Source organism: Danio rerio, chromosome 14 (assembly GCF_052040795.2).
Source record: "Danio rerio strain M-AB ecotype USA chromosome 14, GRCz13ab, whole genome shotgun sequence".
NCBI lineage: Eukaryota > Metazoa > Chordata > Actinopteri > Cypriniformes > Danionidae > Danio > Danio rerio.
Window position 1 is genome coordinate 44,131,209 of NC_141034.1, and position 27,491 is coordinate 44,158,699.

At 35.8% G+C, this 27,491-nt stretch overlaps 1 protein-coding gene and 1 long non-coding RNA gene across 42 annotated transcripts in view; one reads left to right on the forward strand and one right to left on the reverse strand.

Moving 5' to 3' along the window:
- Positions 1-27,491, forward strand: part of diaph2 (diaphanous-related formin 2) — a 716,224-nt gene that overhangs the window by 627,581 nt on the left and 61,152 nt on the right. For 29 of the 41 annotated variants that reach the window (XM_087281958.1, XM_087281970.1, XM_087281966.1 and 26 more), the window contains 2 exons: positions 7,231-7,323; positions 14,280-14,330. In XM_087281958.1, coding sequence (XP_087138084.1) covers positions 7,231-7,323; positions 14,280-14,330 — 144 coding nt within the window. The remainder of the gene's footprint in view (positions 1-7,230; positions 7,324-14,279; positions 14,331-27,491) is intronic. The other 12 variants (XM_087281979.1, XM_087281989.1, XM_087281993.1 and 9 more) reach the window with 1 other exon arrangement.
- On the reverse strand, positions 12,602-14,302 carry LOC141377575 (uncharacterized). The gene is made up of 3 exons (XR_015508046.1): positions 14,201-14,302; positions 13,848-13,973; positions 12,602-13,129 (listed from the first exon to the last, which is right to left on the reverse strand). It is a non-coding gene; the product is annotated as an uncharacterized LOC141377575 (long non-coding RNA).

Sequence of the window (27,491 nt, forward strand, 5' to 3'; positions counted from 1 at the left end):
CCTATTATTTTAAAGCGGAATTTATGTTACGTATCCAAAGTTTGTGAAAACAAAAAAACATAGCATATGTTAATGCTTTTAATTTATAGTAGGTTATTTATTAAGTATCTGTGCTGTTAATGACATGGGCCTGTTGGTTAGAAAATTCCTGCAGTGGTTTGCTTTTGTCAAATTGTGAAACTAGACTTTTCAAAAATTAAAATAAATAAATAAATAAATAAAAATAAATAAACAATATCCTATAAAATAATAATAATAATAATAATAATAATAATAACAAGAAAAAGAAGAAAAATCATCATCATCATCATCAATAATATTATTATTTTTATTATTAAAGTAGGATTTTTTTCATTTCCTTTTAAATTATAAATAATAATTTTCATTTCTTAATAATTAGCCTCATTATTTGGTAATTTATTAATTAATTAATTTATTTATTTATTTATATGATTTATATATAATATTAGAATACGTGTTAGTTTTTGTAAGTGATTTTATGTTAATTTAGAATAGATTATGTCAATAAAAATATTTGTTCTCAATAATATTTGTAAAGTAAACATTGGCTCTATATGTGCCATTTACATATATTTCATTTAATATGAAAAACGGACGCAAAACTAATATTGAATTTTTTTTTTTTAAATGCTTGTTTGTGTAAAACAATATAATTTACACAAAGAAATTATGGGGTTCTTCTCTAAAGTAGTGCATCAGAGCATCATTATGGGTGTTTTATGTTATAACTAACGTGGTTCAAACGATGGATCTGCGACAGAGAAACTCTGGGTTTTGGGAAACACTTGTCACTACATCATTCTTTTTTACAACCGTTGCATCATACTGTGACAGTTCATTTAGTATTCTGCCAAAAATGCTTTCGGTCAGACCAAACCGTACGATCTAGAGAGCTGAAACTTAGTCAGATGGTAGTACTCCAGTACACTACATCCTCGTTATTGTTGTTATTGTTAATTGTTATTGATAATTTTTTTTTGTAAATTTTTTGGTAATTAATGTTTATGTTCTAAATGACCAGACACTGGCAATGTTATCACTGATTTAAAGAATAAAATTAAAAAAAATAAGTAAATAAACACTTACAATTTAAAAAATTGCTACTAAAATAAATGCATGTACATACACATACAATATAAAGGTTCAGAACAACAGTATATCAATAGCAGGTGTTACAATATTATTTAAGTTATGCAGACAAAACATTTGTATCAGCTTCCTTAAGAAATCCTACCTTGGGATTACATTATAAATAAATATTTTTTTTTCTTTTAACTGCATACATATTTTTTTCCCAGCAATGAGACAATTCTTGCAACAAAAATCTCTTTTTTACTTAAAAAAAAAAAAAAAATGGATGCAAACTTTGGGATGTTGCTACTTTAGGATCTGTCGAGAGGACGGTGGTTGAAAGACTCAGGGAGATGCATGTCCTGCTGTAAACCAGTAAGCAAAGCTATCAGCTAAGGTGTTGAGGAGCAATTAGAGATAAGCTATGTTTCTTCTGCTCTGGCTTGTTCTGGAACAGCTAGTCTAATTATTTGTTGTTATTGTTAATTACTATTGCTAAATGTTTTGAAACCAATATATTCTAAACGACCAGACAATGGCAATTTTAAATGTGGTAGAAATATCATCACTAGTTTACAGAATAAAAATAAAAATGTATTTTTACTTAAACATATAACTATAAACCGTAAGTCCAAAGAAACCGTGTTTTTTTCTCTCCATATGGCATATTCAGAAGGAAAAATGGAACACAAACTTCGGGATGCAGCTACTTTAGGATCTGTTGAGAGGACGATGGCGAGTCAGGGAGATGCATGTCCTGCTTTAAACCAATGAGCAAAGCTATCAGCCAAGGTGTTGAGGAGCAATTAGAGATAAGCTATGCTTGTTCTGCTCTGGTTTGTTCTGGAACAGCTAGTTTAATTAGCTTGATTTAATCTGGGTGGCTATTAAACACAACACACTATGTGAATCGCTTCTTTGATTTTCGACTAAGAGTCTTGAGTATAAAAGCAATACAGTAGAGGCCAAGCTTGAAAGGAGCCTGACCCCTTTTATTTTCATCTTATCCCAATATTACTGTTTGTTTATTCGCTTAAATCCTAGTTTTTTTATTAAATGTGTAGAGTTGTACCAGTGCTTTCAGCAGAAAATGCTCTTGTGCAGTTCTGCCTGAGTGTAGCGAGTGTGTGGCATTTTCTGAAATTAATTATGTAGCCGTGTCAACTTTCTTCCTCTTTATAAATTCAATTTGCTGACTGTCATCTACTTTGAATGCGTGAGGAAACAAAAGATTGATTAACACGCCTGAAACTGCTGCCTAAAGCTACCAGCGTCTCCTCCACAGACATTTTCTTCCTGCCAAGGCAGACGTCGAAATCTCAACCCGTTCACTGAATATTTCCAGCAAAACGGCTCGATCATGTACACAAAAGAATTGATGAAAGGAGCCCACACGCAACAATAAGTCACCGTAATGATTCTAGTTTAAAATAATGCTACTGCTGGACCACTATGATATAGTGGGGACCTTCGGTCTCATTAATGCTGGGTAAAGATAGATGACCCAGATAAAAGACCAAAAGATTATTTCTGAACCTCCTCGTTGACCGATGCGTTGGATATTCTGCACCATATGCCCATGCAAAAAAAGAACTATATTGAAACTTTGCAAGTCGATTGAAACTGCAGGCTTTTGTATCATGTATGACAGGGGTTCACAACTGGTTTGGCCATAGGACCCACATTTTTACATGGTCATCAAGCTGCGACCCAAATTTTTAAGAACTAATTTTAGGAATTATAATTAATTTGTATTTATTTGTTAACATACACAAGTAGTGACAGAAACATCATAAGAAAATCACCAAGACTTACAAATGAACAATATTTTATTGCTGTCATTTAACAAAATGTATCAAATTATAGGAATATTACAAAGTAAAAACGTCTAATACTGTAAACAGTGGTTAAGGTAAGGAAAGGTTCAGTTAGCAAGAACTAATCTGAACTGTTAATAAAACATGTCTGGTTTCAAAATGTCGTTTTAATTTAGATGGTTTCACGCTCTTTCATTCATTTCTGTCTCTTCATTTTCATGCGACCCACTGAAAATGTTCCCACGACCCGCTTTTTTGTTGCGACCCACCAGTTGAGAAACACTGATGTATGTTATACAGCTATGTCAGTGATTCCCAAAATTTTTGCTATGTGCACCCCTTTCTAAAATTTGACACCTGTCAAGCACCTCTTTATCCGATTAAACTCCACATTTTTAAGTACAATAACTTAATACATTTTTTTATACATGATTAAAATAAAAATAACAAAATATGTAAATTTAATGGAGAAGCTTTTATGAAGTTGGCAATTTTCACAGCGTCATTTGGTACAGACAAAAAATCTATATGTTTTTCCATCGCAAGAGCTTCTTGGTAGATGCTGCAGTGTACCCAAGAAAACGATGGTGCAACTTTTCGGTTGGAAGTTACTGCTCCTTTGTGCCTCCTATTTTCTTCTTCTGCAGTTCCTCCAACTTTCCTTGATAAAAACTTGCAGTCATGTCTTGTAAGTGGCTGTGTCTTGTTTGTAAGTGCTGGACCATATATGAGGGCTTAAGACTGCTATTAGCTAAAACCTCACCACAGACTACACATTGCAGATTTGGATTTTTGTATCTCCAATCCATGTAAAACCAAAACCAAAGTCACTGTCGCTATATTTGCGTTTCTTACTTAACATTTTCTCACTCTCTAGTGTAGGCCTAATTCTCTTCATCAGTACATCTCTGCTGGATTTCTCTGTTCACGCCTACACATCTTCACCTCGTTTGTTGACTTCTTTAAAGTAGCAGTTTATAACCAAGTGTCCATTTTGATGAATATAGTAAACAAAACAAAAAAAAAAGACTAATGTACTATCACTTAGCGCCTAATGTGAAATGGCATGGCTATTGTGACGCAGACTTTAAACCGCAAGATGAGTGACTATGCATAGGTTGTAAATTACAATTTCATTTAATCATTCATTTTCTTGTCGGCTTAGTCCCTTAATTAATCCGGGGTCGCCACAACGGAATGAACCACTAACTTATCCAGCAAGTTTTTACGCAGAGGATTCCCTTCCAGCCGCAACCCATCTCTGGGAAATATCCACACACACACACACACACATCCACACTCATACACTACGGACAATTTAGCCTACCCAATTCACCTGTACCACATGTCTTTGGACTGTGGGGGAAACCGGAGCACCCGTAGGAAACCCACGCAAATGCAGGGAGAACATGCAAACTTCACACAGAAACACCAGCTGAGCCGAGGTTCGAACCAGTGACCCTGTGACCTTCTTGCTGTGAGGCGACAGCACTACGTACTGCACCACTGCATTACCCTACATTACTATTTGTAATGTGATTTTTTTCTTTCTCTTTCAGTGAATTTCTTTTCTCTCAAAAATATGACATGTGAAGTTTAAACCAGATCAATTCATAAAAATAATAAAAGATCTAAATTTTCCGCCGTTACAAACATTCTCTCGTGCAGCCCTGGTGGTCAGACTGCGCACCCCAGTTTGGGAACCACTGAGCTATGGGAATCAAAATGAGACCACTTGATAATTCTCTTTCTACTGGGTGCATTTAGTATGGGTTTGGTTACAATGATCTGTAATGGCCTGATTCAAAAATATTGTTCCAAATATTGAATTTTCACCTGTTTAATAATACAAAAAAATCATTGAACGTATAGTATTTGCTGACAATGGAATGGTACGTTTAAATGTGCTAGAAACAGTGTTGTGCTAGTTACTGAAAAATAACAACTAGTTACAGTTACTAGTCACTTCATTCATAAAGTAACTCAATTACTTTATCGATTACTTACACGAAAGCGTAATGCATTACTGTTAAAAGTAATTTTTGAGTTACTTTTCCAATTAACTTTTTTAATGCTCCCATTAATGCCCTTATAAGATCACTTCAGTGCTGCATAGAAAGTACACTGTTGATTAGCTTTACAATTTTAATTAAATGCATTCTCACAACTAGAAGACAAGACAGACTTAAACAAAAAGTAACTTTTAAACACTCATTTATTTAAGTCAGACCAGATGCACACAAATAATAATAAAAAAAACATCACAAGGTGATAAACCAGCTAATTAATATATTTAGAAACAAAAAAGCTAAAACTAGAGTTGCTTCAGCATCATAACAGTTTGTATTTTACCCTTAAACATGTTCTTTCACAGCTTGAGGATGAAAATAGCGGCAATATACAACAAACACAAAACCTTTGAAATAAATTAATAAAAGTCTTAATTATCATTCAGAATCAATTTGATAAAACTCAGTAGAAAAAAAACTGCTTTTAAAGAAAACCTAAGCATTTTTAAACGAACTAAAAACATAACAGCTGCTCAAGCATGAAACCTATGAGCAATTTTCAAACTAACAGAAATGTGTCACTGTTTCTTTTTGTTTTACAGATATCAAATATGTGCTTAATAGTAACTAATCACTGTAACGTTAATAGTCTCAGTCTCTCGCACACACACTTATTCTACTTCGTGTGCATCTCTGTTAATTAAAATAATATTTCAGTCACCAAACTTATTTAAAAAATGAAAGATAATGCAATTAAATTCAGGCAAAATATTGCAAATAAATATATATATACAACCTACAAAATTCCAACTAAATTTTTCTTTTTTTTTTTTTTTGCTTTGCTTTTTTTTTTCCTTTCTTTTTTATTTGTATTTAATATTTTTCTACAATTTGGGTGTGCTAGTTTTTGACGGTTATTGTAAATTATTTTGTAAGATAAGCTCCAGATTTGGCTTCAGTATTGACTAATCTAATGTATATGCACAATTATAACATTGTATAGCTTCCTGTTAAAATTGTGGATTTTAAGGATAGATTTGTGAGAGGTGTACTTATATATGCTGAGCACTGCACATGAGTGTGTGTGGTCAAGGGTTTCGCTTTTCTGCTGTATATGCAGTCATAGTATTTTATTTTATGAGATTAAAATTACAGACATCTTTATACACAATATAAACTCTGTTATATCTATCTATCTATCTATCTATCTATCTATCTATCTATCTATCTATCTATCTATCTATATATATATATATATATATATATATATATATATTTTTTTTTTTTTTTTTTTTTTTTTTACTTCAAAGTTTTTAGTTGAAGACTTTTACGCTACATTCACAGATTGTGTGATGTACAGCAGTGCCTTTCTACTTTTTGCTTCAAAGATACACTTGTTGTTGACACTTGTCGTTTGTTGTAAAAACTGCATCTAGATGTTCACAATGTTCTCATGCCCCAGTTTGATAAGCTGTCATTGTCTTAGAATGGTCAATAAAAGGAACAATTGAGTATTAATAAAAAATAAAAAAAAGTCTTTGTTAAGCTGCTTTGACACAATCTACCTTGTAAAAGCGCCATACACAGAAAGATGAATTGAATTGAATCAATGTTCAGTTTAATGCGACTGACCCAGCATCACAATGACATTTTGCTTTATAATATCATCTTTAAATGATTTTCTCAAGCAAATGAGACAAGCTAGTCTTTAATTATAGGACAATGATCCATTCAAAAGGGAATCATCATGTTTCTGAGATGTTATGGTTAAAAAAAAGAGAAAAAAAGACCATTAAAGAGTCTCGCTTTCTCTATATTCTTCTCAGAGAATTTAATAAATCCAAAATTTCATTGTTTCTCCCTGGGATTTGTCCTTTTGCCGAGCGAGCCGCTCATCTCATTGTCGTTTAAAAGTCAAACCCAGTTTGCCATGGAGACGCGTTGCACTTCGGTGGCATGACCGTTTTCGAGGTACATCCCACTGTCATCGAACAATGATAAAAAGCCCCTGTATTGACCGGCTCCACACTAAATCTTGGTAAAGAGCACTTAGCTCCCCTGTGCAAGCCGCGGAGCGAATACCTGTCAATGGCCATCAGTGAACACTTTCATCCTCTGGCTCCTCTCCATATGTTAGCCGCCGCCTCAGAGCGCTTGTGCATTTAGGGAACCGCAGTGCTCTTTTTGTCCTCTGCCCTATTTGCTTTGCCTTATTGCTGTTGTGCTTTTACTCCCACACAGTGTGGACTGGTATGTGCAAGTCAGAGTATGTGAATGCGTTCTACATGATCTCTCTTTGTCCTCTTTTACAGAAGGTGATGAGACAGGTGTGATGGACAGCCTGATGGAGGCCTTGCAGTCTGGAGCCGCTTTCCGTGACCGGAGGAAACGAACCCCGCGCAACGGTAATACCTCCATCTCTTCGCATTTTACATGCCTTTGAATGAAGTTCAAATAAAAGCTCTGTCATGTTTTACTACTTTTAAACCTCTATGGCTTTTTATGGCTAGGATATAGAAAGTAGATTGTGTAAATAATATATATCAAATAAAAAAGAAGACATTTGGAAGTTCATGCATTAAAGATTATGTTGCGCTTGAACGTTATTGATATAGAAAGGAAACAACATGATCATACTTATTCTCAATTTGTCTGTTTCTTAATAAATAAACAGTTGCTTGACTACATATAAATATATACTGTATATAAAATGCCCTTGTTATACAGTGGAGGAACGATGAAGTCAATTCGTGTACAAAAACGCAGAAGTGAGTTAGCATTTTAACAGTTCCGGTTCCCTCATGCCAAAGTCAATGGGTTTTTCAAATGGGATTTCGGTTAAATCGTTTAAATAAGGTTTGTGTGTACCTCAAACTCAAGATACTTGAACGTTTTATTTCACAACATTCAACACATCAGTTATATCTCACTCTTGATTTTTCAAATTGTTTACACTTCTTTAAAAAGATGGTTGCTATCATGTTGCTAAATGGGACTATAGGCGGTGTCTGAGACATTATACGTCATCAAGCTGAACTGGTCTGGAACGCTGCTCGCTTGCATTGGGCATTTGGATTTGTCTGTTACTTAAATATTTTCAAAAGTAGTTTTTTTATAACTTGTATTTTCTAATTGGGAATTCATATTGTGTTTAGATTATGCCTTAATTTGTAGAGACAGTCATGACAGATAATTTGTTAATCATTTACTTAAAAAAACACAATTTTAAGAAGATACTGCTGCAGCCAGTCCTGCTCTCAGTAATGCAAATGTGTGAATAAATTTGTAAAAATATCTAAATATTAACTGTGATTTTAACATGATAGATTGATTTTTCGTTGTTTTTTTCTTCATCTGAACACATTTAACTCTGTCATAACTGCAAAATTTATAGCATATGTGACTGTATGGGCTCTTTTCGCTGTACTTCGTGAAAAAAACAAATATTTTATGTTGTTTCCTATTCATGATGGAACTTATACGATACACTAATTTAAATATGTCTTATGATAAACTTTTGAAAATACTACGCAGGCATGTTTATAAAACACACAGTGCATGTTTTAAAACTTTTACACACTGAGAAAGGTATCTTGCCGAAACGTTTGTGTTTTTGAATCAACTGAAGAATGTTAAAAAAACAGCAGTATGAAGCAATTACTTGATGAGTGTAAATCATTACCTTTTTGGTTAAAACTTTAACAACCATGAAGCAAAAAAAACCACGTAAAAAATATCCAAGACACGCAGATCTACATGCAGATGTGTTGTTTGTGGATTTGTATTTGTTTATGATAAATAGTGTGGATTATAATATAATAAACTAGAGTAACTAGAGAGTAAATCTTTGTCATGGACCATATTTCTAAAAATAAGCTAGAAAAGTTGTCGTTAGCAGGGTGGTGCTGACGTAACAAGCGTACGCCTCGAAGGTACTGTCTTTTTATAACCTAATGTTAGCTTTTCAGTTCTTGCGTTTACATTTAAAATACAAAAGTGATTAAAGTTATATTTTCGTGTGAGGATTATCCAGTTAGACAAAACTTGTAAGTGTAATGAACTGTGTTTGAACACAAAGCTTATTATTTGCAATCTCGAAAAGTGTATGGGAAAATACTATGGGGATTTTATCGAGGGAACCAGTTTTATGCTAGCAGCCGAATGACCTAGAAAGTGACGTCATAGTTCCTCCATTTTATACTAACCGAACTGTTACCAAACTTGAAAGCATGCATACAGTTAGTAACTGCTTTAAAATATATAAATATTTTATCATAAAATCATTCAAAAAATACAAATAAATGAAATTAGTCAAAAAATAAAGCAAGTAAAAAGTGTCAAATACTATAATATATATAATAACTACAATTTTAATATAATTTAAATTGACTATTGTTAAAGATGATTCATTATTTTATTTTAATATATTTTTTTAATTGGTATAATATTAAGAAAAGAAATCATTCATTTTTTGGCAGTGAACTATCAATTTTAATAATGAAAACCCCAAAGTAGCCCTTCAGCTTCACTTTTTATTGCTCTTCTCTTGCTCTCCGCTCTCAAACTGTTTTCACATAGGATTCATTGCCGCAGTACCATTCATAAGTCACTGATTACAGAAACTGATTGTAGACTTTGGGTCCTTAGAGGATGGTTTAACATAATCTTAATGTTAACATATTCCATCTTTCCATGATGAATTGCGGCGACCCAGGGGAGAAGAAGCAGACCACCTGCTGTAGGTGCTACGCTGAATTGAAATGCCAAGGACGAGCAGACAAGTGTCTATAACTGCTGTAGCTTTTCCAGAACAGCCTCATTCCATGCCCTCAATAAGTCAGTCTTTTCCCAAAGTCCTTGTCCATGCATGCTTACGGTGCATAAACCAGCTTGTCATTAGAAATTCTCCAGGGATGTGTTGAGATATATGATGTGTACAGAAAAAATATATATGAAAATAAAAACCTTAGCATCATTAGAAAAGCCCGATAAGGAAAACATGTCAACAAACATCACTGCTCTGCGCAGGAAGAGTCCAGATCTCCGCATCAGATGCTCCTAATCTCCATATACCAGCATTCTCAGCAGCACGGATTTGTCCCTGCAGTGGTTTTCTGGCTAAACACACACACACACACACACACAAAAAAAAGTTCTTTCCATGATCTTCAGTGTCAGTGCGGTTGTTGCGGATGTTAGTGACAGATTTATATAAAAATATGTTACATAATGAAAACGAGGTTAGGTAAAAGTATTGAATATATTATAATTTGTTTATATTTATTAAATACTCCTTTTCTTAAAATTTGATGATCACTGAAATACTTTGTTTGGTTTAATTGCGATCTTACATGAAGTATTTAAGTATTATTTATATTTTTATTACTTTTGTAAAGGATTTTCTCACAATTTTTGCCGGGTAAAATGTTTTATAGCAGGGATATCCAAACTTGGTCGGGCAGAGTTTAGCTTAAAATTCCCTCAGTACACCTTTCTGGCTGTTGTAAGACTAGTAAGACCCTGATTAGCTGTTAATTGGAGTTTAGAAGCTAAACTGTTTTAGATCAGTGGTCCTACAGGAGCAGGACTGTTTTAAAGCTGTAATAAAATATTAAAATAAGAATCAATATAACTTTTCACACTTCAAATCTACCGTGTTTCTCAACCACATTCCTGGAGGACCACCAACACAGCATGTTTTGGATGTCTCCTTTGTTTGTCAAACCCATTTCACATCTTTCAGTCTCTGCTAATGAGCAGATGATCTGAATTAGGTGTGTTTGGTTAAGGAGACATGGAAAATATGCAAAGCTGGTGGTCCTCCAGGAACATGGTTGAGAAACACTGTCTTAAACCCTGGATAAATGGAATATTAGGTTATCTTTAATCACATTTCAAACTTCACATGGGGTTAATGATAAATCCTGTGTGTTTATTAATAGACGATTGAAAGTGTACATTCCTAAACCCTGGGTTAACATTCTTAATGGAACATTGTCAGTCACAAAGAGCAGCCAAATTTTTACATTACATTTCCACATCTTGTCAGTTCTTTAAAAAAAACGTAATCACAAAAACTTTAGTTGTTTTAAGCCTTACAAGATGCGTGAAGACAAAAAAATAGAATAAAATAAAAGACAGAGGGGATAAAAGAAAGAAAACAAGTAGCAAAGTATATGAATATCTCCTTGAATTCCTTTTGAGTTGTATCTCATCGGCTGCGGCTTACACCTTGCATGTGATGTGATGTAAACTTTGCCTCTACATAGCGGGCATAACATTACAGTGTTGGGGGTAACGCATTGCAGTAATGTAAGTAATTACTAGTAATTTCTAAGTAACGAGTAAAGTTTTAAAGTAACAAGCAAGTAAAGTAAAACACATTACTATTAAAAAATAAGTAATAATATTTCAGTTACTTTTTAAAAAAAATTTATGTGAGTTACTTTTTAACTTAATTAATTCGCTATTAAAAATTGCTGAATTAAAATAAAAGTTGTCACAAAGAATTACGCAGTCAATAAGAGAAAGTGTTCATTATTTTTGAAATTGAAGAAAAGTAAAAGGGAATTGTCTTAATTGACAGTGATTTTACTTAAGACAAATAGTACAAAAACAAATAGTACAAAAGTAACACATTACAATGTATAGCTCTGAGGTTAGGAAGTCCTAACATTTTTGTTTTGATGTGTAAATGTGTACAATTTTAAGGTAAATGTAGGTTTTGGTTACACAGTGTGTTGTTAATTGCAGAGGTCCTCTATTTAAAAAAAAAAAAATAATAATAAAAAGTTCTGAAAGAGATCAAGCCTCAGCCTGGTAATAAAAAATAGCTCAAAAGTAATGTAATGCATTACTTACCATAAAAAGTAACTTAGTAAATCAACTAGTCACCTTTTTTAAAGTGTAACTTAATATTGTAATGCATTACTTTCAAAAATAAATTCCCCAACACTAACCACAAATATGGTACTCCCCGGAGCAGGGTTTCATAACCCTAGGTTAAATCCTTTACATGTGGTTAAAATGCAATGTTTAGAATGACAATAACCTGGGGTTAGGTGAAGTGTGAAAAGCATATATACAGTTGAAGTCACAATTATTAGCCCGCTTGTGATTTTTTTTTTTCTTTATCAAATATTTTCCAAATGATGTTCAACAGAGCAAGGACTTTTTAAACTGTATTTCTGATAATAATTTTTCTTGTGGAGAAAGTCTCATGTGTTTTACTTTGGCTAGAATAAAAGAAGTTTTCAATTTAAATGTTCCAATTGTCTACAGAACAAACCTCTGTTACTGTATACAATGACTTAATTACCCTAATTACCTTAACTTGCCTATTTAACCCAGTCATTAAATGTCACTTTAAGCTGAATACTAGTATCTTGAAAAATATCTAGTAACAAATATCTAGTAACATATTATTTACTGTCAGCATGACAAAGATTACAGAAATCAGTTATTGGAAATTAATTCTTTAATTCTTTTGATTTGGCCCTCCATCCCATCTGAGAAAAGGTGAGAATTTTGGGGGCATGCCTTTAACAGAGATTGTCATTTCTAATTTAACATAGCTTTTGTTTTTTAAATGTTGAGCTAAAAAATAGCAAACTAAAATAAAAAAAAGTTTCAATTAAATGTTGTGCATGAATCAGTTTAAAAAAACACACATAAATAAATAAATAAATTCAATTCAATTCAGTTTTATTTGTATAGCGCTTTTACAATGTAGATTGTGTCAAAGCAGCTTCACATAAATGGTCATAGTAACTGGAACAGTGTGGTTCAGGTTTTAGTGTTTAAGTTCAGTTCAGTTTAGCTCAGTTCAGTGTGATTTAATCATTACTGAGAGTTCAAACACTGAAGAGCCAATTCATCGATGCGTAGCTCTACCAATCCTGAACCATGCGAGGCAGTGGCGACAGCGGAGAGGGAAAAAAAACTTCACCTGATGGGAGTGAAGAAAAAAAACCTTGAGAGAACCAGACTCAGTTGGGCACGACCATTTTAATTTCTCCGCTGGCCAAAAGTCTTGTGCAGAACTTCATTCGCCATGGTTTATGCTGGAAGATGGCCTCAATGAAGACTCGTCTGTCCCTGGAGCGTCGCTGGAATCAGACTCATGTTCTCCACTCCCCACGACCATCAGCGCAGCAGCAGCTCAGGATATGGCCTGGTCCCGGATATGGAATCCTTGGGATCATCACGTCGCTAAATAAATAAATAAATAAATAAATAAATACAGATAGCGGATAGTGCAGAAGACATCAGCAAGCGAACCAAGGCAAAGTGTATTTTTCTAGTGTTATCAATGGGACAATTAAAGTATCTTAAATGTAATAAATTATAATATTAATTAAATTATATAATAATTAATTTTAATAATAAATTAGGAAATTACGCAGACAACTTTACAGTTTGGTATATTTACCTCCACTCCGGCCAGCTACCCTCAAGTTTAGTTTTTGGCCTTTCATAAGAAAAAGTTTGGGTATCCCTGATATACAGGGTCTAATAATTCAGCAGGGCTCATAATTCTGACTTCAACTGTATATGTATAAAAATAAGTCCTTGTCCATGCATGCTTGCATAAACCTGCTTGTCATTACAAATTCTCAAGGGATGTAGTGAGATATATACTGTATGCATAACAAATACATAAAAATAAAAGCTCAGCATCATTAGAAAATCCCGATAAGAAAAACATGCCATAAGAACATCACTTCTCTGAGCAGGAAGGGTCCAGATCTCCACATCAAGAAGTTCCTAATCTCCATATACCCGCATGCTCAGCAACACTGATTTGTCCCTGCACTGTTTTTTCGGGCTTCATCTCATCCTACAAAAAAGTTTCTCCCATGATCCCCCGTGTCAGTGCGGAGGTCTAATAAGAGGGCATGAATAAGTAAGGTGTCATGCTGTATCAAACCTGTCTCCCACTCAGCGGGGCTCCCGAGTCCCCCAAGCGCTGCCCCATGACAGAGGCTGCCATTCGTCCACCGCTGCCTGCTCACCAACTCCATCCAGCAGCTCTGTGGCCCAGTCTCCCTGACATCTGTTTGAATAAGACTGACATTTAGGAGAGAAGAGAGTGTGTAGATTAAACCTCACCAGTGCTCTTTCTCTCTCTTCTGTCTCTTTCTTGTGCTCGGTGTCGCTCTCTCTCTCTCTCTCTCTCTCTCTTTCAGCCTTTCTCTTTCTTTTTCTGATGAGTGTGTGGGCTGAGGTTTGACAACACTGAGAGTTTCAGAGTGGATAATTGGTTACGAACTCCTGAAATACCTCTTGTTTGACGTCTTTCCTTCTTTTCTCTCTCTCTCTCTTTTTCTGTCTGTCAATTTTCACTTCGTCACTGTTGCAGGTGATCAAAGTCCATCCTGTTCTGCACCTAGGTGGCCGGGTGCTAACCATGGTAAAAAATAATAATAATAAAATGTGCCTGTGTTTACCCCATGCACCCTGCTATTCTCCCTTTTAACACTTGCTTATTGCTGGCACTCGATTAAACGTTTAGGTTGAACTCTAAGGTAACTACACTGAGCTCCACAACTGGATGTGTTGGTCAGATGATAGATGTTCTCTTGGGCTTTGTTCAGAAATGCTGCCAGAATCAGATTTTTTCCCCCCAACTTTCATGTTTAATTGTTTAAATATCAAAATCAGTTTTTTACAAACTTACATTATTTTTGAAAATGTTACAGTCTGAATAGCCATGTTAGTGGTATATTTCTTTCCCCACATGGGTTGTGAAAGATCAAAATAGAAATATTACAATAAAATGGTTTATATTAGCCACTATTACTAATTAACAACATAAATGTCAAATGTATATTTCTGTGAAGTTTAAAAGTATATATTTGCAGTTAATTGTGCTTTTTTAATTACTCTTTATTTTTAGAACATGGCAACTACATGAAAAGTTGCTGCAGTTGAAGCAAAATACATTAAATAATGAAGTGATTACTTTCAAAAAATATATTTGTGAAGAGTTTTTTTTTTTTTTTTTTGCAGAATCGACTAGTGTGTATGCATTATAGTTAGAAAAGAGCAACAAATTGTGACTTTACCTGGAAAATATTTAAAATTAACATTTTTAATTGTAACTTTTTGCACATAAACAGTTAAACATTAAAGGTTAATGTTACTCAGGGTAAAAAAAAGCTCTTTCCCTACCTTCCTTTATTGCAATAAAGTGATTATGCAGTATCCTATACTGAAGACTTGAAGCTAAATCACTTCAAGGATCATCCCTGAAATTGCATGCAATCTGACAACATCTCTTCTCATGTTTTAAAAAATTTTATGGGGAACACTTTCCCAAAAAACATATTTATCCTACTGTACCCAATCTGGTTTAAGATGGGACTGAACTGGCGATTCTTTGCATAGGAGTCAGTTCCTCTAACAAGAAGGCTAAAGTCTTCTTTTGAGGTCAGTGAAGTAAGGTTTACCTGCAGAGCACTTTGCTAGCTGGCCTTCATTACACTTACCCCATAAACCTCACTCCATCCCTGGACGAACCCCCACGTGCAACCCTCTGGTCCCAATTCACCCAAATCTGTCGGAACTGGGATCGAACCGGCGATTATTTGCATTTGAGTTGGTTTCTTTACCTTACCTTACCTTATCTTACTCCCATCCTGGACGAACCCCCACGTCACGTGCGACCCACTGGTCCCAATGCACCTAACCAGGTCTGAGCTGGGATCGAACCAGTAATCTTTGCGTTGGAGTCGGTTGCTCTACCAAGGAGGCTACATTTTATGGTCTCCAGTGTGTGTTACCAGAGCACCTTTTGAGGTCAAAGGAGTGAGGTTTACCTACAAAGCACTTCGCTAGCTGGCCTCCGTTACATTCACCTCCGCTAAACCTCCCTTCCATCCTGGACAAGCCCCCATGTTTAATCCACTGCTCCTACTTCACCAAACCTGGTATGTGCATGGATCGAACAGGCGATTCTTTGCATGGGAGTTGATTGCTCTAACAAGTAGGCTAAAGACCATAGCCTCCAGCATCTGTCACCAGAGCACCTACTAAGATTAGAGGAGTGAGGTTTACCTGCATAGCACTTCTCTAGCTGGCCTCTATTACACTTACCCACACAAACCTCACTTCCATCCTGGACAAACCCCCATACCCACTGGTTCTACTACACCCAACCTGGTCTGAGCTGGGATTGAACCAGCAATTCTTTGCATGGGAGTCAGTTGCTCTAACAAGGAGGCTAAAATCCATGGCCCCTAATGTCTGTCACAAGTAGTGAGGTTTTCCTGCATAGCGATTTGCTACCAGGCGTCCGTTACACATATAAATATAATATTTTTTCCCCCTTTACAATGTAATCTATTTTATATCTGAAGAAGTGACTTGGGGTATGTTAATGAAATTCAGTTATTTTTATTATTATTATATTTATTTATTTATTTATTTATTTTTATTAAATCAAATTAGAAGACAAAAAAATCTTCAACAAAGCTATAAAACAAAAATCATAATTGAAATGAGCTGAGGGAATATTTCCCATTTTTAAACAAATCAGATTTAAGAGCACAGTGAACAAAGCCCTAAAATTATTAGACTTCCACTGATTTCCATCAGTGCATTGATTGAGAATTGTCTACAAAGAGTGTGATTGCTTGTTTTGTTCACATAATCTATATTAAGTAAGATCCATTTAGCAGGAATCATCCACAGTGACTGGTCTCTGTCCTCTCCAGTAGTCGGAGCTCAGGCTAGTTTCTGCTGCTATTAGCTGTCCTACAGTAGATGACCTAACTAGTGCACCCTTACAGTGATGAAGCATGGCAGCACGTCCACGCCTGTGGAAGGCGAATAGAAATGATCTGTCTGAAGGGTCATTGCTTTTCTTAATTCCCATTCATGGATTCTTTCTCTCTTTACTCTTCCTCTAAAGCTTCCTATTCTGCCTGAGTGTCATCCTATGCACAAAGCTCTGAAAATGCTCGTTTTTTTTAATAGATTCTAGTCTTTCTCTGCCCTGGCCTACTTTAGAAGCGCTATGACAGAGCTTTATTGCATACAGTCACGCGTCGTAGTGTGTGTCTGGCTTTTTAAAAAGTGTGTATTCCAGTTTCTTATATTCTATATGCCTGAAATGACTTGATAATGTGTGCACGACACAGAATCCTCTCGCCATTATGCTTTGCACGCCTGTGAATGGCACCCGCTGCAGAAATGCCTGTGAAAAGCATATTCAGTAGCACACTGAGCCCTTTGGTGAATGTGTACATTATTTATGATGTCAGTGAATATGTTTTATCTTGTAACTTTCTGCTGTTTTACTGATATGCTACATGAACCGTTCAGAATACACAAGTATGAATTCATTGCCTGGATCGGCAAACGTTGTACATGTCATAACGCTCCAGGGCTTCAGATTCAGTGACCTGATCCTGAGTAGAGCTTGAATGACTTTTTGTATGGATCAGCATTTGTCTGCGTTTTTAAGAAGACTAACCTTGACCCTTTACACATATGTTGCCAATAGATTTGCCTTACTTGTTTACACTTATACTTTTCACCCCATTTTGTACAAAGATATATATCATTTGAAAGTTTTACAAATATGTTTTTAAGACATGATAGTTGTGTGATTTTTGTCGTAGTACTTTTTGTAATTAAAAGTAGTACTAGTTAAAACTGAACTACTACGCTGTAAAACCCAATATGTTGAGGTAACACACATCATTTGAGGAAACTGATTGCAACAAACTTTTTAAGTTCAAGTACTAATCCTGATGAGTACTGTGAACTTAATCCATTTAAGTAAACAAAGCAATTTGAGCACAGTAAAACCCAATAAATGAAGAAAACTTTAAACAATTGAGTACTGTAAAACCTATTAAATTAAGGCAACTCAAACTTTAAGGAAACCGATTGCTACAAACCATTTGATTAAACTATTGTTAAATTTTGAGTTAACTACACTCATTTCATTTGCTAAAGTTTACTGTTGTATTATACAGTGTATTTATGCATAAAAATATGTTAAATGTTTTCATTTTCAAAAGAACTTAAAGTATGTTTATGCAAACATTTGCTACAGCTGATCAGTTTTTCAAGGTTTTTATACACACTGTACATATAGCAGTGTGAACATGCAGAACAAGAGTTGCTGTTCACACAGATCCACAAAAACAACTAAAATGCTAAACTTTTAGGTTGCCAGGTCCAGTACCAATACATAACACACATGCACATGATTTAAAAAGAAAATAAATAATGTTTTATACATACAGTAGTTCACATGGAGACATGAATACAAGTACAATTTTACTTTCAGACTTGCATCTGAAATATTTCTTGCATAACAGCATGATAAATACTCCTTACAAAGAGACAACGACATTTTACCTGGACCTTATTCAGCTCCAAGACAGCCTGATGTACAAATTACCTTTTTTATCTCACTTTATTAAAACTTGAAACTCTAAATCGACTTTAATAGTATAAATTCATGGTCAAACACATGACTAGGGTTCGAAATAATATTTTTTGCCAGCCTTGGGAGGTTATACGAGTGGTCATATATTTTTCTGTAGAGGCTTTCCTACTATCTTTAAACAGATTTTTATCTGGTTCATCAACTTTTTGGACTCACAGGCAGATTTAAACACCATACTGAATTACAATACTGCACAACACAAGTTCATAAGTACAGACATAAAAAAAAGTTCAAGAATCTTTTTCAATGCTTCAAAAGATCTAAGTCAATGCAAAAAAAAAGCTTCTTTGTTTTATCTTATTACACACACAGTATCAATATGATCTTTCCATGAAACCTTGTTGTGTATTATTACACCCAAATACTTATATGTGTCTACCTGTCTGACGTTTACCTTATGTATAACTACAGGGTTTGTAGATACATCAAACGTTGTAGACCTGAACACGATTTCCTTTTTTTTTTTTTCTTGGTTAATCACAAGAGCATTTTTGTCACACCACTCCACAAGATTATTCACACCTCACTTGTGCAATCACTTAACTTCTACCTTGCTTTTAAAAGTTATTAATACTGTATCGTCTGCATACTTTAAGATGACTTGATTTAATAGTATTGAAAGTAAGTTTTTTCAGTCATCAAAATGCCATTGTGTACGCAGATGCCCTACATGCATTAAACACGTTTAGTTGAAAATATTGTCGTTTATATACACACTCTTAGAATTATAAAGTAGTCATTAAATGTTTCTATAAAAAAAGACTTAAAAGTAATCCTAAAATAATGCTAATTTGGCTTATTAGCAATATAAAATATTCACAGGCTGCTGAGATCAAGAATATTAATCAAGCTGAGAATATAAATGATGTTTGAGCTGTGTTTGCTCAGACTGATTTGCTGGAATCAAAACTGATAGTCTTGTCTGTAAGTGTGTTCTAGTTTAAAGCAGTTTTTCAACACAGTCAAAAAATGATCTGCTTTTTTTTGGATGTAACTCAATTTTAGTTGCTTATTTGAGTGATTTATTCAGTGTAAAGAGATGAGGGTGTTATGAGTAAATATTAACATCAAAACTGTGACTGAAACATTTTTTTTTTTTTCAAGATGCGTTCTGACGCCTGTGTGAAAAAGAACCGTTTGAAGATTTTGAAACTGTAACTTGGCACTTTATAAGCTATATCACTCATATGGTTTATTTTTTTTCATATATGATGATCCAAACCTCAATGACTGATATTAAAATAATAATAATAGTTTAATAGAGTGTTCTCTGCTCTTACAGGGAAATTCGAAAAAATAAACAGTGTTTTTTTTATCCTTTTTTCTAAATATAATCCTTGTTTTTTGCAGAAAATATAAAGGAATATAGGTTTTGCAAAACACAAGGGTAAGCAAATTTTTTTGATTTTCAGTTCCAGCCTTAAACAAACTAAATCCTTAGCCAAAATAGCATGCCCAAGATATCCATACAAAAGATCTAGTCATTTAGCATTTTCAGTATAGTTACATTAATCATGCATGTAATAATAAAGAAACCAGCCAAACATGACTAACGCTAGGCTTACAAGTTCTACTAATTAGGCTCTGAAGCATTGGTGCATTGATGTAGGTCAGCGTGCTACAGCCCTAGGGCAGCAGACTGCCTTTTTACTTGGGTAACAGGGTAATACGACCAACAGCATGCAGCCGTTTCAGCTCAAGATCAGACCCAAACACTGTTACGGTAAATAGCTAATCCATTTTAAATAGTGTCACATTTTTAAAACTCGGGGGAAGGAAAAGAGGTCTGCGAGACAGATTTAATGCAGGATCCGTGGTCAGATCTGACCTATATTTTGCTGTTGGGCTTTGTAAACACTGACAGCATGCCTAGCTTTGCTCTCTACTGTATCTCTAAAACAAAGATGAAGTAGCTTACAGAATAACACGAATTGACTCATAACACAGTGACTTTTTTTTTGTGGTTTAATGGTCTTCAACTGCATGTATTCTTGTTTGGAAGCTCAAAGCAATTTATGTTGTTGGTTTGTCCCAGACTTCTTTGTATTGAAATGACAAATATAGTTATCTGGTTTTCCTACAGACAATGCATTTAGAGATTTTGGATGGGAGATTTTATAGATGTAATGCTTGTGTAAAGCTCTGGAGTGACTCAGAGGTAACCTTGGAAGTGGTATTTTGTGATGAAGCCCTCCGCTGGTCCATTTTACGCTAAGAATCTTCTGTTTGAATGCCAGGGGTACTCTAAGAGATTGTTGGATAGAGACAGGTAGCTGCTCATACATCCTTGGCATCGATTTCTCTGGTCGCAGATGAAAGCCACAGGCTGAGTAGCTCTTTCATATGGGGCATCCCAAAAGGCACATCAATCAGATTTTTGAGGGAGACAATTTTATTTATTTACTGCCTTTCCAAGTCATTAAAACCTCTAACCTTCCCTTCCTGGGATTTCACCTTCATTCTTTCGTCCATCAAAAGTTTCCTTGGGTTCAGGGATTCCTGTTTGACTTTGATTTGTGGAGAAATGGCTTATTAAAAACAGACGCGGCGATATAATGCGTGCCAGGGTTATGGGATTTGAAACCCCGCGCCTATTCTGCCCCCGGTCTGCTAGTTAATTCGCCCAGGCAGAGGAGAAAGTGAGCCTTGTATGTTTAATGAAGATTAAATTACCTATTTTCACTCATGAAATTTTAAAAGCAGAAAAGGGGATGAATCTGCGAAGTAGCAAATGAGAAAGACAGGAGGAAGATGGTAGAGAATACGAACGCCGGACAAAGATTAAGGTTTTTTTTTTCTATCTTCTTCCCTTCGCCTGTCACATACTAAATGATCTCTCCATAATTTGTTCCTTACCTCAGTCTCTTAATAAAGCAAGACCCTTTTTTTGCACTTCCTCCAATTGGTTTTGCCGTCATATTGCTTCCTTGTGATATTGACAGAAACACATCCTTTGTTACCGCAATAATTAATCAGCGTTATCATATTACCAACCCGAAACTGTGATTCCAAATCCCACAGCAATTAATCCCTGATCCCTCCACTTCCTTTTTACATGCACCAAACCAGCCACCTACATGGTTTATCTTCACTCTCACACCCACAGCTGTTAGATAGTAGTGTTGCCTGTAACACTTTTCGCCTGACAGCTAAGATCCCCACTTCCCCAAACCTCAAGCATTCCACTTCAGGGTGTTGATAGATGTTATTCATGTAGCTCACCCCAGGGCGCTCCTGCAGGAAGAAGGGCTAACGTGATTTGCTCAGGGCTGAAGGGACCAGAGGGTAGTGCACTCGGAGATGACGTGGACCACTTGGTTGATCCCAGATATCAATAAGGAGAAGTGCCTCACTTTCTTGAGATTTATCACCTGCTTGCGATAGATAAGAATATTTTTTTTTTTTTGCTTTTAAAGAAAGGGTGGAGTCGCGTGGAACGAGGGGCTGAGAGGCTATTAAAAAATGGTGGAGAAAAAAAAAGGTTGAATCCAAAAGTTTAGAAGGATAGAAAGGATCCTGTGAGGGTCATCTGTTGGTACAGGTGAGGAACCGTGATAGAGATAAAGATGAGGATTTAATGTTGCGTTCGAATGGCCACAGTGCATATATCTGATGGGAGGTTTTATCGCCGCTCTTAAACAAGCTGACCGTGTGACACACATCCATTCTTAAAGAATAAATCAGATCTTGGTTAAACGCCACAGTCCTCTCAATGGCTCCTTTCTCCGTTTGCCGATGCATGTCGGCCTGAGCCATTTGATTTCCAACAAGAGCCTTTCGACCTCTAAAGTCGGCTAAAAAGAAACAGACGACTGCTTGTTACCCTCACACTGAGCGCACAGCGTCTGCTGTGGATGCGAGGAGCTTGTGCGCTCTGTGTGTGCGAAGAAGGCCAGGTCGGCTCCTGGCGACAGCCCTTTCAGGAGGAAGTCAATCGCACAGCACCATAAAGGACCTCAGGCTTGGTTGCTTTTGTCCACTGCCTTCTTCCCCAGCATGAGGGGAGCTCCAATTGATGCGAGTAGAGACCAAAGACTGCAACACAGAGCCCGAAAAGCATCCTGGTGTCACTTCTACTTAGCCGTTCTGAAGGCTTTTAGTCTTTAAGGGTTTATGTTTTGTTTTTACTTACTTCTTTGTGTTGCTTGCCTCAGTTGACTTACATAAAGCAGAAACAAATAGCCCTTATGAAAGGTCACCTTAAGTGCTAATTGTCAATACTGGATCAATTTGCCAGGGCAAATATCCCTCAGCAGCGCATAATTGAGAGTTTGATCTGATTTTAGCCCTGCATATTTTCACTACGGAATTGATTTCATTCCCGGCTTGAGACAGTCTTAATATAGCTATAACTCACTTCAGGGGGAAAAAAGTGAAAGCTGTATCTCTCGGATCAGATCCAATGAACTTTTTAAACACAGCCCCCACTTCTCCCATCCTTAAAATATTGGTTTGATAATACTCTGAAGGGACGTCGGCAGTCGAAAACCTCGGCAGAGTGAATTAAGCTATAGTCGTGATGAATTGGAGAGAGAATGTTCCAATAACGATCAGCGCAGGCCTAAATAAAGCAGCGTTCAGCAGGAATTCACTTTTCCTAGAGGAGAATAAAGGACAAGGCTTTTGGTTTTAATGCCATTTTTGGTGGCACACCCTACATTTCTATTACCACAGACTAATAGTGGATAAATGGCAAATTACATATATGATATAGATCCTATTTGGATCTCACATGTATAAAATATGTCATTTGTGCAACATATTTCAGATAATTACAAAATGAATTTCAATCATTGCAATTTGAAATATGAACATATAAATTCAAATACAGTATAGCTAACATACACATACATGTACATATTTGTAAATTCAATAAAAATGAAACATAAATAAATAAATATGAAAGTTCCAATTGTTGCAATATGTCAATATATGTTGCATATGTGAAATACAAATATGAACTTGTATGTCATATATGTCATTTGCATATACACTACTTGACAAAGATCTTGTCGCCCATCTAAGTGTTAGGAACAACAAATAATAACTTGACATCTAGTTGATCGTTTGGTATCAGAAGTTTCTTATATGAAAGGCAAAGACCTCTAAATTATGCTTTTTTGACAAAATTAAAATATGATCATGCTTTAATTTTTAATTATTTTATTAGGACAGTCATCCGCTGCGTAAAAACATATGCTGGATAAGTTGGCTGTTTATTCCTCCGTGATGAGCCCAGATTAATAAAGGGACTAAGCTGAAAAGAAAATGAATGAATAATTAGGACAGTAAGGTCTGACTTTGCTTAGACTAAAGTCTTGTCACTTAACAGAAATAATGTACAGTATAGAATATAAAGTCATGGTGCAGTGGGAAAAAATTAATATTGTGCATGACTCCCATGAGCTTGGAGGACTGCATCCATACATCTCTGCCGTGACTCAAATAACTTTTTAATTATTAAAGTCATCTGGAATAGCACAGAAAGTGATCTTGCAGGACTAGAGTTCATCAAGATACTTTGGATTCATCTTCAGTGCCTCTTCCTTCATCTTACCCCAGACATGCTCAATAATGTTTATGTCTGGTGACTGGGCAGGCCAATCTTGGAGCACCTTGACCTTCTTTGCTTTCAGAAACTTTGATTTAAAGTATGAAAAGGAGTTCTATCCTGCAAGAATTTGCTCTCTCCTGTGGTTTGTAGTGTAATGGCAGCACAGATGTCTTGTTACCTCAGGCTGTTGCCCATACTGAAAGTAACCCCAAACCATCATTTGTCCTTCACCAAGCTTGACTGATTTCTGTGAAAATATTGGATTCATGCAGGTTTAAATAGGTCTTTTGCTGTATTTGTGATGATTGGGATGAAGTTCAACAGATGATTCGTCAGAAAAATCTGCCACTTTTCTAAATGATCAACTAAAAGTCATGTTATTATTTGTTGCTCTTACAACTCGGAAAAACGACAAAACTTTTGTCAGGTGGTGTATTTCTATATATCATATTTCTGTGTGGGCTTTCTCAGAATTTCTGATAATAGGCTTTTGTGTTTGATGAGTTCAATAACATGTGCACACCACAGGGAAAAAATAACAGTGCTTCAGTTTGACTGAATTATTGTAAAGTTTTTACATTATTGTGTTTTTATGTTCCCTATTTTGCAGTATAGAATGTGTTTATGTTATGCTTTGTGCATGGAATGTATTTGTTCAAGCTGATGCAGCCTAAAGGGAATATATTTTTCTGATGCAATGATGTACTGTAGTACTGAGCAGTCGAGCTCGTAGTATCATGGAAAGAGCTCTTTAATAAACAGCTCAGCTCTGTGAAACATTATATGTGAAGATCCACCAGAGACATGCACTCTCATGTGCTCAGATGTGACGTGTCACTGCTAAATGTAGAGTAACACTCTGATAACCGGAAAGGTCTTGTTCATGTACTCTGCAGTGTGAGTGTAGGATGGGGGTCTTGCAGAGTTGAAACACAGTTTGAGCTCTTTACTGCCCCTGGTGTATTCAGTTGTGCATTGCACTGTTAGATGAAACCTTAGAGTTGTGCTGTTACTTAAGAGAGAGAAAGAGAGAGAGAGAGCAGTTGTGGATTTCAACAGACTGTATGCTTTTAACACTGTATGCTTATAACACAGTTTCAGTAGAACAGCATATGGAACAGTCGGTATAATAACAATTACATTTTCGGCTGCATTTTGATTTAGCTATATTTTGCTTTTTTAAAAGAAAAACAAAAAAAAAAACATTTTTTAGAAATTGTATTTACTTATAATTTCAATTCAAAAGTTCATGCTTAGCTGATAATTGATAATAAAGCTTGTTTGGCATGCTGTCCCAGGAGAGAGCCCTGAGCTTATAAGATTCTAAAGCCCTGGGCTCCCTCCTGTTAGCAGAGAGGGAGGGAAGTTTAAGCTCAGTTAGATCTCGATGGGGGGTCTAGCTGTGGGACTAGCTGTGGACAATCATAAGCACATGATCCTCTCAAAATTAGTATCGTCGCCTCACAGCAAGAAGGTCATCGTTTCGAGTCCCGGATGGGTCAGTTGGCATTTCTTTGTCGAGTTTGCTATTGCTCCCCGAGTTGGCATTGGTGTCATCTTGGTGCTGCGGTTTCCCCCACAGTCCAAAACATGTGCTATAGGTGAATTGTATCAGCTAAGTTGTCTGTAGTGTATGTCCTGGTACTCCATGTTGGGGGTTGAGTGTTGGACTCAAGGACTCACCTCATAAGAACTAGATGTAACGAATCACCAACATGGTGCGGCTAAATATCAACTTCAATATAAATGTCCCTGTAAGCAAGTATTATGTTTTGTTATTACTTCTATATATATATGCTTAGTTATACTTCAGTTTTATTACTATAAATGTATTTCAGTTTCCTGAAATGAAGCTATTGTTAATATCTTTTTGACCTGAATAATCAATTAGCATAATAAGTAAATAGATAATAGATAATTAATAAATAGATAATAAACAGATAATTACGCTATCTATAAATTACATGAGTCATATTTTAAAGTATCATCATCTGAATAATTATAAGAGTAAAATGTTTTTTTTTAATGTTTTTCAGTCTGTCAGGCACATTTCATTGGCCATGATGATAAAAGGTAGTGCTTGTGTTAGCTTTACATGTTTTTGCTTGTGTTTGCCTGAGGGAGCAGACGCTACAGAGATGTGCTGAATGGGGCAGAAGCTGATGATGGCACATAACTGTGGGGACACACCAGAAATTCCATCAGACCAGTGGGTTTCAAAGCACTGACACAGCACAAAGACACACACACTAACACCACTGCTGAAAGAGAGGGAGAGAGAGAGAGAAGAAAAGAGAGGCGCAGAGAGAGGTAGAGTGTGTAAAAGACAAAAAATAATGTAAGGAGAGAGACAGAGAACATTGCCAAGAGCACAGAGAGGGCAAAATCTGGAAGCCTAGCAAGATGGAGGAGACAGGCAAGAAATAAACAGAGGGAGAGAGAAACAGACACAGCTTGAATAAAGCAGAAGAGGCTTGTGTGTCTGGTCAAAAGCTGATCTCAGGGGGAATTGTGCGTGCGTATGCGTGTGTGCATGCAATCAGCAGGAATCTTCCCTCGCTCCGGCACTCCCCCTCAAGTGAAGCGTGATCCGGGCTGACATCGCTCCATCACTAATGCTGACGGATGCCCATTTGCGACTCGTCTCATATTTATTTATTTATCTGTTTATTTGCGTCCGGTTTATTTATTGATGGCGCTCAAAGATGCGGCGGCAAATTTCCATTTGCTAAAAAAGGAGGTTGAACAGTGTGCAACATTTACACTCGAGTGAACAGCCACACTGGAGCACGCCGCGCTCCACCTTTTCATTTAGATTTCAGCCGTCCAAATAGCTATTCCTCCCCCGGTAATGGAAAAGTGATATGGGCCATTTAGTTACTTAGCACTAATCCCACTGGTTTCATTGCTCCGGTGCCCTTCTCTTTTCTTCTGTTCTGGCTGAGAGGAAGTTGTGATGTATGACTGTACGCTGTGTTCTTTTCATCCGTTCCTCAAAAAACAGCAACTTTTTTTGCGTGCCATTTTGTGGCGATACTAACATCACACAAACATTCCAACTGTCTGTCATGTGGTCAACTGTAGTCCCCTTTTAGAAGATCACACCATTGGAGTCAGTCAAGCAGAGGCCTTGTTTACAAAATATTGTATATTCTGTTAATATAATTAGAGAAGTACTGATCTGTTCTTTAAATAGTTTAAAATATTTGTCACTGATTTGTATCTTACTATCACTAATAAAAATAGCACAAATAAACATTTCACCACCTCTATTTTAGTTTAAACCATTGCGAATTACTGTACAAGGTGCAAATTACAAGTAGGGGTTTGGTTAACTGTAATTAATCGTCCCAAAGGACATTAGGATATGAGTTTTGCTCTTTATATTGTTTAAAATAGCTGTCACTGATCTGCATCTTAAATAGTAATATCACTAATAAAAATGACAAATAATAAAAGTATACATTTGACCACCCCTATAATGGTTCATACCATTGTGGAAAAGTGATATTGCTCTTTTTGTGTTTTGCAACTTTTTGTGTAGTTTTGCTGTG